Source organism: Physeter macrocephalus, chromosome 4, assembly GCF_002837175.3.
Source record: "Physeter macrocephalus isolate SW-GA chromosome 4, ASM283717v5, whole genome shotgun sequence".
Classification (NCBI taxonomy): Eukaryota; Metazoa; Chordata; class Mammalia; order Artiodactyla; family Physeteridae; genus Physeter; species Physeter macrocephalus.
This window is the reverse complement of record NC_041217.1, coordinates 131729311-131749137: the sequence shown is the minus strand read 5'-3', so window position 1 is coordinate 131749137 and position 19827 is coordinate 131729311. Positions and strand designations below refer to the sequence as shown.

The 19827-nt window shown below is 38.0% G+C and overlaps 1 protein-coding gene across 14 annotated transcripts in view; it reads left to right on the top strand.

The window, feature by feature from the left end:
- Positions 1 to 19827, top strand: part of PATJ (PATJ crumbs cell polarity complex component) — a 363430-nt gene that overhangs the window by 191920 nt on the left and 151683 nt on the right. For all 14 annotated transcript variants that reach the window (XR_008617259.1, XR_008617260.1, XM_028489331.1 and 11 more), the window contains one exon: positions 16188 to 16384. Coding sequence is in view for 12 of the 14 variants with exons in the window: in XM_028489331.1 (XP_028345132.1) it covers positions 16188 to 16384 (197 nt within the window). In the remaining 2 variants the exon portion in view is untranslated. The remainder of the gene's footprint in view (positions 1 to 16187; positions 16385 to 19827) is intronic.

The window sequence follows — 19827 nt, the reverse complement described above, 5'->3', positions numbered from 1 at the left end:
CATATGTGTATGTATAACTGATTCACTTTGTTATGAAGCAGAAACTGACACACCGTTGTAAAGCAATTATACTCCAATAAAGATGTTAAAAAAAAAAAGACTGATGATGTGAACCTATATGTTTGAGCATGGGTGCAGATGTAACCATCTTCCTTAATTAGGGTGGATTAACTTTCCTGCATGCTAATTTCATTTTATATTTTAAACCTAAAGGTAGTCAGTGAGCTTGCACTTTGCCTTTGTAGATAGATCATTTGTCAACTGCATCTGCCTCCCTGAATGATTGCCTTGCCCCGCATCCCTCATTATCAGAGGGATTTAGCAGACTGGTCAGTTTTATCATAGCATGAAATAAGGAATTGGGGTGAGATTTGTGAAAATGAGAGGCAAAGATAGCCCACCTACAACTTCAGTTTAGACCTGGCCTAATTGCCCCAGTATCTGAGACTTAGAATAGTGAATCTGGCCTAATTAATGAGGACTTTTGGATTCCATTCCTGGTTTTGCTGTTTGTTTCCAATTGACCTCTCTCATCCTTGGTGTCCTTGATCATGAATGCCCTGGACTGGTTTGTTTCCTTCTCCAAACTAAATGTGATTCTTAAGAGTTTAGATAGCGATTACAGAAGTCAGATCTTTCTTTGCCTGCTGTTAAGTGATGGAAAGAAATAGCCCAATCATATTTGGAATTTCTTATGCTTTTGATAGTACCTAATTCAATCTTTATTCCTTTCTCTTTTAATTCACCCTTATATCCTTAGCAGGTAGCCTAATGCCTGGCCCAGAGCAGGCATTCAATATATATTTTTTTTTAGGAATAAATAGAGTGGAGTCGCTCCTTTCTCTGATTCCTTAAGTTCCCTTTTCTCTTCCAACTGGCACCTTAACCCAGTTTATATCCATTTCCTGTTACTCTTGGGTTGCATAGTAATGGCCTCCTAAATGGTCAGGTTCCCCATTCCTCTCCTCTGAGCCATCCTCCCCAGAGTTGAGTGCTAATTCATCCTCAAAGAGTGTTCAAAGTGTTCGTCCCTCTCTGCCGTCATTCTTGGGCTCCAGGCCGAATTCAGCTGCTCTCTGTTGTTGATACCACAACCCAGCCCATTTAAACTAAATCGTCACCTCCTTGTGCTTCACTCCTTGTCTTCAAGGATCGGACCTTGGTTTCCTTGTTCCTTTTAACCTTCCTTTACCGCAGATATCCAAACAGTTCATAAACCTTATTGATTTTTTCTTTCGAATTATTTCCTACCACCACATGCAAGCTGAATTCTAATTTTTTCTCCACCATTTTTTTTTATAGTCTTTCTCTTGGTCTTCCTCTTTTCTCATCTCTCCTCTTCAAGTTGTCCTATGTGTACTGCTGCAAATTAATCTTCCAAAGGCTGGACTATGGGGATTGCCTGTGTGTTCTAGGTCTCCCCCTAAATCATGAATTCCAAAAGGACTGAGGCAGGTTTCAGCTTTCACTTCTGCCACTCTACCACATGTGGACACAACATGCTTCTCGATCTTTCTTATGTGGTGGGTAAGCATATGGGATTTGGAGTGAGGCAGACCCGAATCTGAACTCTAGGTCTGCCAATCCCTAAATGCGAGTTTGGGCAAGTTCCATAACCTCCATGATCCTCAGTTTCATCATCTGTAAGATGGGATGATTATACCTTATAGGATTGTTAGGAGGGTTTTATTTTGCTTTTCTTTTAGTTGTGAAAATTTTCAAACATTTGCAAACCTGAAGGAGAACAGTGAGTGAATTCCCATATATTGTTCTCCTGGACTTAGTAATTAACCAGGTTTTGCTGTAGTATTTGTTTTACCTATCCTTTATTTTTCTTTATTGAAATAGTTTAAAGCCATTCTCAGACTTGTCATTTCATTCATACATATACATCTCTAAAAGTACAACTATAATATTGTGCAGTGTATATTATACAATATGTATAATTGTGTATATATACGATACATATACACACAGTATAACCCAATAATTGTTTGGTTTAATCTAATATATAATCCATAATCAAATTTCTGTATTGTCTCAAAATGTAGTTGGCTTGTTCAAATCAGAATTCAAACAGGATTCTCACATTACATTATTTTATTAAGTCTCTTTTAAAAAAATAAGTTTATTGAAATATATACAAACAGAAAACTGTATCACAATTTGATGAATTTTCACCCACCAAACAGAACATTACTACCACCCAGAATCACTTCATGCCCCCCTTTGATTCACTATTTCTTCTCTCTTCCCCAAAGGTCAACACTGTCACTGTCTTGACTTCTAAAACCATAGATTAGCTTTGCCTGGTTTTAAACTTGATAAAAATGGAATCGTGTGGTGTATACACTTTTCTTTCTTGGTTTCTTTCACTCAACAGTATGTTTCTAATATTCAAATATGTTGTTGCCTATAGCAGTACTTGTTTGTTTTCATTACTGAATAAAGTTCCACTGTATGGATATGCCACAATTTGTTTATCCAATTTACTGAGAATGGACGTCTTGAGGACTATATTTCATAATACCAAATATGCAAAGGGATCAACATAGTGTCTAACAGAGAAAGTTCAATTGATATTAATACAGTGCCTTATGTTTAAAATTTGCTCATTGCATATTGATTCATTTGAATTTTGTTTCATCTAATGGGAAAATTTTAGATTTTCACTATTGAGTATTTTTTTTCTCACACTGTGGTCTCTTAAGGAAATAATTGTAATGATTCTTGTTCTAATTGACAGCCTGAATTATGTCACTTTAAAATTATGGTTGCTTTCCTTTTCCATTCTTGTATCTAAAATGGATTGAATTTTTGTGAATGAAAGGAAGGAAATGACTTAACTTTTCTGTTTTCCTTCCGAGTTCTGTATATACTTTTTGTTTAATTCTAGCCCTGACTCTCACCTGAGATTATTGACTCCAGAGCCGAAGTCTTTGGTTTCAAATCCCTATTTTACCACTCACTAGCTGTGTTACTGTGCAGGTTACCTATCCTCTCTGTGCCTTTGTTTCCTCATCTGTAAATTTGGGGATAATAATATCTATATCACAAGGTTTTCATAAAAATTAAATGAGTTAAACTATAGTAAAGTGCTTAGAACAATGTCTAGCTGTTATATTCATACTTAACTGTAGTTCTCATGTTTTGTGTCTCAATTATTAATTTCTATCTGTAGGTCCACATGATATTATCAAATTTATATACTGGCAGAAACATCTATATTTAAGAAGAAAGTTTGTTTATTTATCACGTCAAATATGGTTTCTTTACGCTGACACATTTTCATTATTTTCTTTATTTGGTCTGGAATTTCACTTGAGATTTGCTCCTTCCTGCTAGAGTTCACGTGCTGTTTCTTCTGATTGGTTATGAGCTTTTTTCCATATGTTTTTACTTCTTAAATCTGCATGTACTAACAGAGAACTGAAAGTTGGTTACTGTGTAAGAAAATTAGATTAAGAGATGCTTCCTGTAACCTGATTATTTAAAAGTGGAAAGGTTGTATTTAATGTATAAGAAACATATTTAAGTATTTTCTCTGTATTAAATTATTTTGTGTTGTTTGGAAACAGACCAGGTAACTAAATGCTTCTAAAATTGTATTGGGTCATTATTCTGGTGTGTTGAACATTTGTTATTAAAATACTGGGCAGTGACTTGAATTGTTTCTGTCTTGGGAGAAAGGCTCTGTTACTTAGCAACACCTAATATCCTATGATGATACGAAAACACCCTGAAACCATACTGGAGAAATCTTATTGGCTTTTGTGGACAAGGAAAAACGCTGATGCTTTGATACAGAATTATGAGCAAATTGGGATTCCTTTCTTCAGATAACATTGTCACAGGGCTGGAAAATCCAGGTTTAAAGCAAGTGTGCCTATTCGGCTGAGTCAAAAGACTGTTCTCTCTCTCTAGTTATTCTAGTCTGATGTTCATTCAGAGGTACTTGAGTAAAGCCTGGTGCCAAAAGAAGTGGGTTACTTATCTCCTAATCTCTGATTTGTATTTAGAAATGGAAGGCATCTAGGTTATTTGGGATAGGAACTACTACCACGTGACTAACACACTGTGGAAGTCAATGAAAGTCAATATAAAGGTTGGCTGTTTGTTACAAATATTTCTAGGAAGTACCAGTAACAGGTATGTTACTAGAAGCTAGTACTTACATGATTTGTGTGTGTGTGTGGAGGGGGGCAGGTGTTTGTGTATAGGAAATGAAGTGTGGGTTCTTTGTATTTTTTTTTTTTCTTAATTTTAGAGAAGAAACTTATTGGCTTCAAATGTTATTTTATTATTTTTAATAGTAGTATTATTTTACTCTTTACCCCACCTCTTCAATTTTTTTTAGTGAAATCAAAATTAATGTTTTAGGAAAACTGTTCTCTTTATACCTTTTCCCCCCACATATCCTTTTCCTCACTCACTGGTTGCCATGGAAACAACTCCCTGCAGCTATTAGAGCAAATGCCAGGCAGTGTGGGTTACCCCTGTAGTGGGATCACATGTCTGAGGCTGTGGAGCAGTTTGTGCTGACTCAGCCATGCACAGGATGACCTCAGCTATGATTTCTCTTAAATGCTGAGTGAGCAAACTTGCTTGTGGTGTCTTGATTTTTCAAAGATGAGAATTCAGATCTGCTTTCCCCCCACACACTAATTTTGTTTTCCTTCTCCCCTTTTGAAATTCTAGATCACCTTTTTTTATACCCACAGAGTAGAAGCAATTGGTAATGGAAGTTACAGAAAACATCTGAAATTGGAGAAGGAGAGGTGCAGCCTAGGAGGCTGGGAGATAGAGGGAGAAAGACTGAGATTGAGATTTCAAAGTAATCTGTTGTATAGTCAAGATAAATCTCTTATTTAATCCTGAGGTATGATTGTGGAGCCAGAGATAATCTCCATATCAGATTAGTTTTGTGTCAGGCATATTTAAAGTCTGCCTTAAATTTGGTATCTGTGAACTTTATGGTTGACTGTCATGTCCGCTGTAGAAAAAAATTTTTGCATTGCATGGGAGATTAGTCTGTTATTTACAGACCCAGCTGCCCAAGAGAATCATCTAAGGACCTTGTTACAAAGAAAACTTTACCCTGTTTCTAAATTTTTCCGCAGACTTACTGGCTCAGGATCTGCTGGTAGAGCCTAGTCATGATTCTGTTTTATAGGCTCTAAGGGTAATTTTTAGGTAGCCAGCCTGGCAGATAATCTAAGGAGACCAATCCTGGGAACCATTGTTTGAGTTCCCTTAAGTGAACTTCTTATTATTTAAAATTCTACCAGTCTAAGAGATAGCTGTGATGTGAGAGTACAAAGCTCTTAGGTTCAGCAGACCTGGCCCAAACACTGGCCAAATCACCTTAACTCTCTGAGTGTCAGTCCACTCACCTGCAAAAGGAGGTGTTTACAAAGGTGTGGGAAGGATTCAATGACATGATGAACTGCGAAATGTTTTTTTCATGTAAGGAGATACACGATAATATGAGTATTCTAAAGATAGCTTCTTTTACTGAGGGAGAAATTGGAAATCATTTTTGTTCTTTGAGATGTTATTGGAGAAATTTAACATGATTTGGTAAAGAAAAATTGAACTACAAACTAGAAGACCTTAGTTTCTAGCTATAAATTAGCATTATAGCATTATATTCATTTCTTCAGTCTTATTTTTATTTATAAATTGGGGGGGTGCGTGGTGTAAGAGAAGGTAGCTTTACATGATACCTTAGTTTCTTTCGCTTGATTTAAGTCTCTGATTTTATGAAATGGTGAAAACATGGCATTTAATTTATCTGAAGAGTTGGACCTGTCATCTTTTAAGTCCCTTGTAGTTATGGGTTTGAATAAACATTGTAGGATAACTCAAATTCTGAGGCCTGAAAATCGTAATACAAATTTAACTGAAAATTAAAGATCATATGTGTTACAGAGCATTTGGCATTTTTTTTGTATGCATGACCACTTAATCTCCTTTATTACACTTACAAATAAAATACTTGTCCACAACATTTTCTTAAGACTTCATTTTTTTAGAGTAGTTTAGGTTCATAGCAAAATTGAAAAGGAGGTACAGAATTTTCCATATACCCCCTGCCCTACACATACATAGCTGCCACTGTTATAAAAATCTCCCATTCAGAAGATGGATTTGAACAGCACTGCAAGTGGTAAATTCCCATCTGTGTTTTGCTCTCTTCTTTGATAATGCCACATGCTTTGTTTATTTTCCAGAGTTTATAAAAAGTAAAATCCCAATTATGATTAGAGGAATAGATTGTTGAAGCAGGGGCTGTTTTGCAGTGACATACTATTACGAAAAGAAATCTGGCAAGGCAAGATTATTTACAACCAGAGTCAAAAGAATGTCCTCCAAGCATGGTTTGACCATGACCTTTACCCTGAAAAAGCAAACAGGAAACAACTGGCCAAGGAAATTGGCATTCCAGAATCTAAAATTCAGATTTGGTTTAAAAACCACAGAGCAAGACAGAGCCGATTGGGGTTCAGCTCCTCCTTAGGAGAAGACCAAACCCATGGACAGAACCAGCCTCAGCCTTAAACTCAAGAATACTTACCAAAAGGAGCCACACAAGACCACACATCCGTTCCAAGATCTCAATCAAACATTCTAGTTCAAGCCTTCAAGAGGAACCAATTCTTTGACACTGCAAACAGGAAAACAGTAGCCAAACAGGCATTCCAGAATCGAGAATTCAATTCTTTCAGCAGGAACCAACCATTTCAACCTGTTCCTCTCCCATCCCACGTATCCTCTGTCCCTTGTGTGATCCAAGGACAAACTGTCATGATGCAGCCCATGCAGGCTGTGCAAAGAGGGGAGAACTCTCCCTCTACTCTAACACTTGGGAATTATGTGCCAGTACTGCTGACTATGGGAGGACACCCAGATACTCAGTATCCTTTCTGGCCCCAATACCAAGAAGAACGCCAGGATCACCAAGAACAGACTGACGGGAATACTGAGTTGGAAGACTATTCTCAGCCTCAAGCTGAGCACAAAAAACCACCACCACAGGATCTGAGCCAGGTGGACATATCTTACTTTCCACAGTGGTGGGATGAGTGCTGCCAGGCTCTAATTGCTGAGTGGGATCCTCAAAAAAGGACCCACTGAGACAGACTGGTGGCCACAGCACACAGAGTCAGCTGGAGAACCATCTCATGCCCTCAGCCAACCGCACCAGCAATATATAGAAACCTCAAGAAGCCTTTAGGTCAACTCCTGTCATCCACAGATTGGCAGTATAAGGTACAAACTTTTTTGAATCCTGATCCACAGGAAGAGGACCCTCCAGGATTTTCAGGCTCTTCTGGACACTTTGCAAAGCTCACCAGGGCTTGAGCTTCAGGAGGAAGAAGATAGCATTCTGAACCTGATCCATTCCTCCTTTCTTTTGCTGCAGATCAGAGCAATTTAAAGAACAATGAATAAGGAAGCCATCCTGTCAGAGGCAAACCTAAAGCGGGGGAAGGAAAAACCACTTGGAAACCCACATGGAGGTTGTTTTTCTTGTGGGCAGTGGTTATCTTCTATACTCCACTAAGTGAAGGACTGTTTCCAAGCTCCATACTGCCTATGGAAGCACCATGGGCACTAGGTGGTGGACATGTCTGCTGAATTCTTCCAGAAAAAAAGTATTTTGCTCACGAATATGACCTTCTCTCTGTAATCACGTCCTCCACAGTCTGGAAAACCCACAAACTGTAACCTAACTCAGGTGAGAATAGATCTCTGAGGGACATATTAGAACTTCTTTCCCTCCTGGCATCATGAAAGGGCAAACTTGAAATTAGTTCATTGTGTAGAAAACGAAGGGATGCTGTACTTCCTGATGATGTGAGCTCATAAAAGTAAGCTTTTCCCCAAAGATCCGAGGGTTTAAACTGGGAACTAGATACTACCTCAGCATCCGTCATTACGGGAATGATTAAATGGATTAGGACAAATCCATAATACTGAGTAATCTTCACTTAGAAGTGTATTTTTACTTTGACTATTTAAAACATACAAGGAAATTATAATAGCAATACCATATCATCACTGAACATAGGCTAATGATGCTAATATTTCCACTTTTTTAGTTTTTTGCATATATTTGCATATACGTATATATATATGTCCATAATATTTCTCCTCTTATTATAAATACATTATACGTTCATCTAAAACCTGGGATAACCATTCTCATTTTCAGTCTTCCCCCTTCTTTTGAAAAGGTAAATTCTGAAAACAGATTTTGTTATCTGTGGGTTTACCTTGGCAGTAAAAATGTCTTTAAAAAATATCACTTCTGGGCTTCCCCGGTGGCGCAGTAGTTGAGAATCCGCCTGCCAATGCAGGGGACACGGGTTCGACCTCTGGCCCGGGAAGATCCCACATGCCACGGAGCAACTAAGCCCGTGTGCCACAACTACTGAGCCTGCATGCCGCAACTACTGACGCCCACGTGCCTAGAGCCTGTGCTCTGCAACAGGACAAGCCAACACAATGAGAAGCCTGCACACCACAATGAAGAGTAGCCCCCGCTCACCGCAACTAGAGAAAGCCCTCCTGCAGCAACGAAGACCCAACACAGCCAAAAATAAACAAATAAATAAATAAATAAAATTTAAAAAAAAATCTCCCATTCAAAGTGGTACATTTGTCACAATTGATTAACCCACATTGACACATCATATTCACCCAAAGTCAGTAGTTTACCTTACCATTCACTGTTGGTGTTGTATATTCTCAGAGTTTGGAAAAATGTATAATGACATGTATGTATCATTATAATATCACACAGATTACTTTCTCTGTTCTAAAAATCCTCTGCACTCTGCTTCTACATCATATTGAAACTGGAATGCAAAGTTGTCTTCGTTACTAACATATTATTATTATTTTTTAACATCTTTATTGGGGTATAATTGCTTTACAATGCTGTGTTAGTTTCTGCTGTATAACAAAGTGAATCAGCTATACGTATACATATATCCCCATATCCTCTCCCTCTTGCGTCTCCCTGCCTCCCTCCCTCCCTATCCCACCCCTCTAGGTGGTCACAAAGCATCTAGCTGATTTCCCTGTGCTATGCGGCTGCTTCCCACTAGCTGTCTTATATTTGGTAGTGTATATATGTCAGTGCCACTCTCACTTCATCCCAGTTTACACTTCCCCCTCTCCGTGTCCTCAAGTCCATTCTCCACGTCTGCGTCTTTATTCCTGTCCTGCCCCTAGGTTCTTCAGAACCATTTTTTTTTTTTTTAGATTCCATATATGTGTTAGCATATGGTATTTGTTTTTCTCTTTTTGACTTACTTCACTCTGTATGACAGACTCTCGGTCCATCCACCTCACTGCAAATAACTCAATTTCATTTCTTTTTATGGCTGAGTATTATTCCATTGTATATATGTGGCATCTGGCATTTTTATTGTCTTACTGCTCTTCCTGTTTCATGATGCACCAAAAAAAAAAGAGAGAGAGAAAGAAAGAAAAGATAAAGTATCAATCTCTTTGCTTTTCAAGTTTCTTCAGTTTGAGTTGATTTTTAAAAGATATTGTATACACAGTCCTAATGGATTTTGTTACTTTTGAGTACAAATCCAAAGAAAAAACAAACCATTTTTCTACTTCCTTTAACTGAAAGAATGCATTGTCTTTGAAACAAATTGCATGCGACTAATGGTTTTAGGTTTCAGATGGCTTTTATGTAGCATTGTTTGGGGTATTGGCAGAAATGTAAGCAGAGCAATTGAAGAAGTCCTTAGAAATCATCTGTCTATGCTTCCAACAGGCATATATTGTATATATTAACCACCTAATATGTGTCAGTCACTGTTAAGTGCAGAAGACAGCAGTGTGCTACATGTACAAGGAACTTCGTGGAGTTTATATTATAGGATAGGGCAATAGAAAGAAAGCAGAAATCTGAAAAGATACTTTCAGAGAGTACTGTGAAGACAGACAAAACTGGGTTTGCATCCTTATTATATCAGTGTCTAGCTGGGTGACCTTTGGCAAGGTCAGAGTCTTATTTCCCACATCTAGATGCAGTGATGATAATTTCTACCTGATAGGGTGGTTTTTAGCATAAATGGAGAAAATTTATTGGATGATTTTAGTGCAATTTCTGCAACTTAGCAGGTCCCCAATAAATTATTACTGAAACTTCATAACTATTCAAGGATACTCAGCTCTTAATTGTTCTAGGATTTGCTTCTTTGCTGAGCTTTATTCTGTTGAGCTTACCCCCTTCTCCTATTTAAAAAAAAAAAAGATAATTTTAAAAGTCAAGGAAAGCTGAATAACCCTTGTTTAGGTAAATAAAGCTGGAAGAAATTGGATGCAGGATTATTGGAAATGTCAGCTAAAATGAGTTTTGAGCATTATGCAGTAGAAGTTATATATGACCAGTAGAATGAAAGTTGGCTAGAATATCTATGATATTCAGTGTAGTTTGCAGACATTAATTGGTTTTCCTGACGACACAGTGAAATGGATGGGTGACTTCAGCTGCTGGTATTTTTCTCATAGTTTTTCTCTCTCTGAATTAGAATTATTGATATGTATGCTTGTCTTCAGTGATAGATTTTAAGGTCCTTGAAAACAAATTCAGTAGTGTGCCCTTCACATCACAAGCCTGACATGAATTTGGATTCAATCAATATTTGTTAATTGAGGGCTTCCCTGGTGGCGCAGTGGTTGCGCGTCCGCCTGCCGATGCAGGGGAACCGGGTTCGCGCCCCGGTCTGGGAAGATCCCACATGCCGCGGAGCGGCTGGGCCCGTGAGCCATGGCCGCTGAGCCTGCGCGTCCGGAGCCTGTGCTCCGCAACGGGAGAGGCCACAACAGAGGAAGGCCCACATACCACAAAAAAAAAAAAAAAAAAAAAAAAAAAAATTTGTTAATTGAAAAAATGGGAATATGCCAGTGTCATAACACAACAATTGGCCAGAAAAATAGGGCTGGAGGTTTCAAAAGTTCGGGATAACAAATCTACAACTTAGTCCCTTGGTGGAATGTTGATAAGGGAACCGATTTTTTGATGGATCTTTTAAGCCTATAGATAGGGTTTTTTTGTTTGTTTGTTTGTTTTTTGTGGTACGCGGGCCTCTCACTGTTGTGGCCTCTCCCATTGCGGAGCACAGGCTCCGGACGCGCAGGCTCAGCGGCCATGGCTCACGGGCCTAGCCGCTCCGCGGCACGTGGGATCTTCCCGGACCGGGGCACGAACCCGTGTCCCCTGCATCGACAGGCGGATTCTCAACCACTGCGCCACCAGGGAAGCCCTATAGATAGGGTTTTTTTAAAAAATAATTGTCATAAAATATACATAACAAATACACCATTTTAACTACTTTTAAGCATACAGTTCAGTGGCATTAAGTACATTCACATTGTTGTGCAACTGTGACCACCATCCACCTCCAAAACTTTTTCATCTTCCCAAACTGAAACTATGGAAAGGGTTTTAATTCCACACTTTAAAGCCACCTCAATGACCTATGAACCATGGGACAGTCACTTGAAACAGTGCTGTTGTTCCTTTGCTCCTCAAGAAGTTGTCCTTGGGACTCCTCAATATAAGTAACTCAAAGAAGAGAATCCGGGGAATAATGATGCTAGAGCCCCTTCCTCTCCTGATTCCCATTGGAGGACTGTGTGCCTGCTTCCTTCATGCCATCATGGGGAACCACTGTTTCCTTTCACAAGTCTCAGTTTTTTTTCCTCAAGACAGACAAAGTTAAAGAAGAAAAACGTAGCTTTGTCACCAATTTTAACTGAAAACCTCAATATAACTAAATGATGAAAATGAAATCATGGTTGTGTTGTTCCCCTAACATTTGGACCCTATGTCCTAGGAATTTTTAGTTAACATCCATTTTAAGGTAACAACCCTATTTTACAAATAAGTTAGTAGAGGTTCAGTATTTGGTCCAAGGAACCAGTGGTGTTAAGTGCCTCAGCTAGGACTTGAACCAAATTCTGACCCTTTAGCCCTTGCTGTTTCTGTTCAGCCACAAGAATGCATTGATAGAGATTCACCTTTTGTAGCACAATTTGAGTTGTTCATCATTTGTGACAGAGCCACATTTTACCAAAGGAGGATCCCTCGTGTCATTAATCATTTACATGTCTAAGCAGTTGAATGTATAGTTAATGGCCATGAAGGTTATTATTATTATTTTTTTCTCTGAAGGTTGAACAAGTCAGACAAATTTTGGAACCTGGAAGTCTTTTTACATTAGTTTAACACTAAAACCTTTCTCAGCTCATTCTTTTTTTCAGTCCCCAGGAGCAGAAGATTGCACTAAATATAATCCTTCATAGCATGTTACCATCATTGGCCATCTGAGAGTCCCTGTTTGGTTTTCTTTGCTCCCTTGTATTCCTGTCTCTTTACACCCACTATAATTAACCATTCTAATGTGTTAAATATTTGTGTTTTTGTATATGCACTTGCAAAATATGTGTTGTGGTTTTTGTGCAGAATGTTAATTCGCATAAATATTATTACATAATGATGTTGACCCCATTCTGTTTTTTCCCCATTTCATTCAGCACTATTTTGAAAATATCTTTATGTTAATACTAACATTAATTTATTATTAACTATTAATTTATGTCAAACACAAGAGAGCTTTAAAGTTATTTTTTGTCATTATAGGTTTTCATAGTTTTATTGCACTATGTCCAAAGACACAGCCTGTATGATATTGATTTTTTTGAGACTGATTGAAGTTTCTTTTATGATCCAATACACAGTCTGTTTCTGTAATTGTTCTGTGTGTGCCTCCCCCAAAATGTGTATTTTCTGTCTGTCAGATGTCACAGTCTCTTACATATAATACCTTGAGCTTATTGTGTTGTTAGTCTTCAGTTTCTTTTTTTAAAAAATCTTTTTCTGCTTTATTATTTTCTGAGAAGGATGTGTTAAAATTTTGTTTTATTTGTTTCCTTAACTGTGGTATCATTTCTTAACCATCTTACCCTATAAATCCTGTAAACAATACAGGTGAAAGTGTAAGTGCTCTGGTTGAATCTGGGAGAACAGGTCTTAAATCGAGTGTCCCCTCAAAGCCCCATCCCCAGAGTACCTCAAGGCACCTCTGCAGAGTCCCTAAGCTGGAATATTATTTCTTTTTTTTAAAAAATTATTTATTTAATTTATTTATTTTTGGCTGCATTGGATCTTTGTTGCTGCACGCGGGCTTTCTCTAGTTGCAGCACGCGGAGGCTACTATTCATTGCACGGGCTTCTCAGTGCCATGGCTTTTCTTGTTGTGGAGCACGGGCTCTAGGCGTGTGGGCTTCAGTAGTTGTGGCACATGGGCTCAGTAGTTGTGGCTCATGGGCTCTAGAGCACAGTCTCAGTAGTTGTGGCGCACAGGCTTAGTTGCTCCGTGGCATGTGGGATCTTCCCGGACCAGGGCTCGAACCCGTGTCCCCTGCATTGGCAGGCGGATTCTTAACCACTGCACCACCAGGGAAGCCCTGGAATATTATTTCTGTAAACAAACTGTCAATTAATCTTTTAACCTTGTACTCTTATTTCTTGTCACCCACCCACTAACCCAAACAATTTTTCATTCAGAGCCAGATGGGCTTTCACGTTCTCTTCTTCACCCACCTGCATAGATGCTTTTCCCCTTGTCATTACATCTACCAGGACTCTTCTTCACATAACCAAACTCTGTACCTTATTCAAAACCCTTCTTGTTTATGTAAACAATGAAAACAGTAACTCGAAAAGATATACACACCCCAGTGTTCATAGAAGCATTATTTACAATAGCCAAACAACCTAAGTGTCCATCCATAGATGAATGGGTAAAAGAGATGTGGTATATATATATACACAATGGAATACTACTCAGCCATAAAAAAGAAGACCTTGCCATTTGTGACAACACAGGTGGACCTAGAAGGTATTACACTAAGTCAGATAGAGAAGGATAAATACTGTATGATTTCCTATAAACGTGGAATCTAAAAAATAAATGAACAAACTAAATAAAACAGAAGCAGACTCATAGATACAGAGAATAAACTGGTGGTCGCCAGAGGTGGGTGGTGGTTGGGCAAAATAGGTGAAGGGGATTAAGAGGTACAAACTTTCAGTTATAAATAAGTCATGGGATGCAAGGTACAGCATAGGGAATATAGTCAATAATATTGTAAAAACTTTGTGTGATGATAGGTGGTTACTAGACTTATTATGGTGATCAATTTGTAATGTATATAAATGTTGAATCACTATGTTGTACACCTGAAACTAATATAATATTGTAGGTCAACTATACTTTAATTTTAAAAATAAGAGAAAAAAACATTCTCAAATTCTGCTTCTTCCATAAAATCTCTTCTAGCCATATCAATTCTTAGAACTCTAAAAGCAATTATTGCTAGCGCAGTTAATTTAATGTTTAGTCACTGACCTAATTCACTAATCATTTAGTATTTATTTAGTGACCAGCACTTGTTGGTTGGAATTTCTATTTACATAACTGTAGTTGTTTAATATTTGTTGTATTTGTTTGCTTCCCCTATTTTGCTGTAAAAGCATCTCAAGGGTTCCATGTGTTTTGTATGCTCTGTTAAGGTACCCACATAGTGGCTTGTTCTTGGTAGTTGACCAACAAAAATACTTTGAGTTTATTTACTTCAGTGTTGATATGAATAATTTTATTTCTAATTAGAGGACAGTTTTATTACATTGCAAGTTCTCTGTTTTATTGTATTTTGCTAAATGTGTTCTTTATTATTAACAATAAGCATTATCAGTGAAAGTTCTTTAAGATTCTCTTCAAAATCCTTGTAAAGCAGGCAGATTTAACCTCTTTATAAAATAAGCAGTCATTAAAAAATAAATGTATAAAATAAGCAGTCATTTATCATTCTTTCAATATAAATTTATGCATAAAATAGCTTTTATGGGTTTAAATTTATCTTCTCTTATAAGGCAGTGTTATATCTGGTAAAGTGATGAAATGGACTAGGCTGTCTTCCTTCCCCTACCCCTTAACACTAATTATTTGAGTTAAGTTTTCAACTTGGAAGGTTCCCTCTAAGGACAATGAGCTTAAGTCAAGTGTTAGAGCGTAGAGAGTTTCAGGATAGTCACAAGCTACTGCTTGGTTATTCAGCTGATAAGATGATTACATCACACGATGGAGTAGTCAGCAAGCCTCTGAGCCCTGGCAGCACACCTGGCCTGAGCTGGTGCTGTGTGGGGTACAAGGCATGTCTAAAACAGTATCATTCCCAACACTGACCTGCCAGTGTGGTTTCGTTGAATCGACACAAGTGAAGTATAACCAGCCAAATCCTAAAATAGGTAATTTAGAGCGTAAAGTGGAGATTGCAAGGTGAGACAGAAGATCAAGTAAAAGAATTATAAAATACCTATAAGTCATGAGCCGTTAAGTTCTTTAACGTGTATTTTATTTAATTTTCCCAACTTCCATGATGTGGGTATTATCATGCCCATTTGAAAGAGGAAAAAGTGGAATTCCATAGAGGTAAAATAATGTATTAATTATTGGACATTGAGTAAGTGGTAGATTTGTGTATTGAATTCAGATCTGACAAGTAAATCAACATCCTTAATTCCCCTTGTTTTTACTCACATAACACCCAATATTGTTTTGTACCCTTTGTATACTTTAAAGAAATGTAATTATTTAGAATTAATTGTTGATTTTCTTTCCTACTGGGCTGCAAGTCCATGAGAATAGAACCATGTCTGTTTTGTTCAGCACGATATCTCCAAGACCAAACACTTTGCTTGTTAGCACATCTGGTGATCAGTATATATTCTTTGTTTCCGTTTTTCTTTTTTTGGAAGTTGGGGGGTGGCAGGGTAGTGCAGGGAGGCCAGGGTTTCCACCACATTGTGTTGACTCTCTTAGCTAAGAAAATAATATGTAGAAAGTCTAGGCCAGTGTGAACCTGAACAGTCAGGGAAGGTTTTATGGGTGAGCCAACCTTGTTAGATGGAGACGAAATAATTTTTAACTGTAACCTACATATAAGGCTATGAATGACCTCAAGTACTTCGCTCTCAAGAAGGGACAATTCATTGTAGAGGCATCATCAAAGATGGGGAAATGCCAGTATCTTGCTAATATAGATTCAAGTGCTCTATTTAAATTTTTTTAACTTTTTTTTTTTAACAGAAAAAATCAGGCAAAGATATGCGGACCTGCCTGGAGAATTGCACATTATTGAACTTGAAAAGGATAAGAATGGACTTGGCCTCAGCCTTGCTGGTAACAAAGACAGATCACGCATGAGCATATTTGTGGTGGGAATTAACCCCGAAGGACCCGCTGCCACAGACGGGAGAATGTGTATTGGAGATGAACTGTTGGAGGTGAGGGGCATATATTCTTTTTTTTTTTCCTACTAGGCTCATTTGACTCTTCTAATAAAATCTGTACAGTTACTTTATTATAATGATCACATAAGGGCAAAATCCATCTATATATATATATATATATATATATATATATATATATATATATACTTTCTATCTAATATATCCTATCCATCCATCTAGGGGCATATATCCTGAATTTCTTTTCTGGTGAGATGAAGGGGTATAGAGGATATTGTATAGGAAAATGAAGTGAAGGGGAAGAATGTTATAAATTACATTTTAATCAACTATTTATTATCATTTTCCCAAGCGAGAACAAAAATCATATTGTTGCTTACAGTTGCTGTTTGCTGCTTGAGTAAAAACTAATCTCACAGGGACTTCCCTGGCGGTCCAGTGGTTAAGACTTCATGCTTCCACTGCAGGGAGCACGGGTTCGATCCCTGGTCAGGGAACTGCATGCTGTGTGGCATGGCCAAAAACCAAAACAAAACCAAAACAAACAAAAACAAAAAAACTAATCTCACAAAATAATTTAGGGGTCCTTAAGTAAAATCTCATGGAGACGCATTAAAAGAATAGGGCTTGTTTTTAAATATAAATTCCAAAAGGTTCAAAACTAATTTGTGTGTTAATCTAATGTTATTAGTGTTTATCAAAATCCTCTTCAGCTTCTGAATTAACCGTAAGTATGACAAACTTTATGAACTGGTTGTCAAGGATTGGTTAATATCTGTGAAGTTGGTGATGTGGTTAAGGCCACAGCTATAGGAATAAGGTTTCTTATTTAGGAATAGGAGAAAGGCAAGAGAAGCTCAGAAGATGACTGATTCTCTGCTACAATAGTCTGAAAAGGTTATCCTCATTTTCTTTTTGCGGTACGCGGGCCTCTCACTGTTGTGGCCTCTCCCATTGCAGAGCACAGGCTCAGGACACACAGGCTCAGCGGCCATGGCTCACGGGCCCAGCCGCTCCGCGGCATGTGGGATCTTCCCGGATCAGGGCACGAACCCGTGTCCCCTGCATCGGCAGGCGGACTCTCAACCACTGCGCCACCAGGGAAGCCCTATCCTCATTTTCTAAGCTTAAAGTCAGGGTTTCTGCTCTGAATTTATCTTAGTTTGATACTTGTTTGCCTGTTCCTCATTCAGCTAACAGTTTTTTGAGTGTCTCTTAGGACTGGACACAAAAAAAGAGATGAATACATCCAGTCCCTTCATTCAAATAGCTCACACTCTCCAGGAAGAAAAGAGACATAAAAAGATTGTCGCATAACAAAAATGAAAAAAAAATTATAACAACAATCGTAACAAGAGCAATATGTACTTGGTACCAGACATAGCTTTACTGCTGAAGTCACAAAGTAAATGAGGTGTTGGGATTCAATATCAGGCAGTTTGACTTCTTAGCTCTTTGTTAACCAGTGTGCTCTAAGGCCTCTTGGATAAAATGCTCCAACACTTGGACATCTGGGGGAGGTGAATCACAGAGGTACCGAGTGTCAGACTGCTTACTTAAAATGAGGCCTTTACTAATTTTTCATTTTACAGTTTCCTCTTCAGACTCGGAATAGAATTCATAGTCATCCACAGTGTGACTTGCCTAATAATATCTACAGCTAAAGCTGATCGGACACAACTGTGAGGACACTAGTATCGCCCTCTGTCTTCTAAGCCCCAGTAGTTTCTCCCCATCTAAAACCTGTTTTCACAAAGAAGTCGCTTCTGGAATTACTTTTCTTTGCTTGTTCTTTTGTAATATAGCATCATGAAAGGGACCCACATCGGGTAGTAGCACTGATTAGCATAATCATTATGTAAATAAAAATCAAAGGTGACAGTATGTATTAACCAATGTAATGCATTGCTTCACGTTCACTTCCTTTGGCTTATGTTTAGAGATTTCTTCATAAACGAAACTGAAGTGATAGTGGTGGTAATAAGATGAAAGTAAAAGCTAATTTACTGAGTTATTCCTAGCATTTTACCTATGTGCTCGCACATTTGTATTCAGTATTCTTAAGAGCCCTACATGGTATGTACTGTTGTTATCCCCATTTTGTGGATAAGAAAACTGCATAAGTAACTTACAGAAATAAGTTACTAAGAACCCAGGCTTGCCAGCCTCCAAGAACCACACTGTAGCCACTGAAGTATACCACGTTCCCCATGGTGCTTCAACCAAACCCAATCTGTTTAGATCCATGAGAATCCTGATTTATGATGCCCTAGGCTTTAGGAAATCATGTATATTAAATCATTCTGTTGTATTATATGTACCTAAACACATATTTCCTGTCTCATGTGGTACATGGAAATGTTCCAAAAGCTATACTTTGGAATATGAAGACTCTAGTTCTATTCTCTCTGCGTTATTAAGACTCAAGATGGAATGGCCGATGTGATCCAGACCAACAGGAGAACTGGTATTTTATTTCTCTGTCTGACATTTTATTAGATAGAGGTAACAGATGAGCTGTGGCTGCACTGAGAAGTGTTTTACAGGCCATACAGAAAAGTCCACACTCTGCAGGGCAGTGAGCACTGGACTAGGAAGACCTACTTTATCTTATCCCAGTTCTTTCAGTTATTAGTTGCATTTCAGAAGGGGCTTAAAGTACACGGCACATGGTTGACTGTTAATTAGATCACATTTCCCTCCTTAAAGACAGAAACTTTAGGTATTTGTTTTCTAGGCTAGAGGCTAGAAGAGCTCTCCTGTCTGAAAAAGAATATTAACATCTTGCTATTTCAGGCCCCTCCTATTCCTTGCTTTGACTTTCTGGATTTGGTCTTTTGTTGCTATTCAGTAACTTTATCTTCATTCAGAGATGAAAAGAACAAGATTAAATATGGTAATAAGTTAATCACCCTGCACTCTCCACTGAGTCTCTTATTTAAATAAAATAAAATAAAATAAAATAAAATATGTTGGAACACAGATTCTAGCATCACAGACCTTTGGCTAGTTATTTATCTTCTCTAACCCTCAGTTACCTCCTTTATCAAATGGAAATTTTTCATTTATTCAGCAGGAACTTTACCGTGCATCTGTTGTGTAGAAGGAAGTATGTGAACACAGTGCGATTTTTCATTGGTGAACAAAATCCATGGTCCTGTTCTCATAGAGCTTACAGTCTAGTGATGGTATAACCTCAACCTCAGGGTGTTATGAGAATTAATGAGAGAAGATATGTCAAGTTTTGCCACAGTATCTGGCACCTGGTAATACCATAATGCATTTCAGCTGATAATATTTGTAAAATAATATTTTCATGTGGATTTGTGTATTTCGGTTCCTTTTAGCTTGTTTATATTAATACATTTGTCTCTGAAAGTATGTTCCAGAGGGAAACCACCTTCTTTTTCTTCAATAGCTCCATGCAGCATCTTGAAAAGCTGAGAGAGTACAACAGTGCACATACTGAATTCTTATGC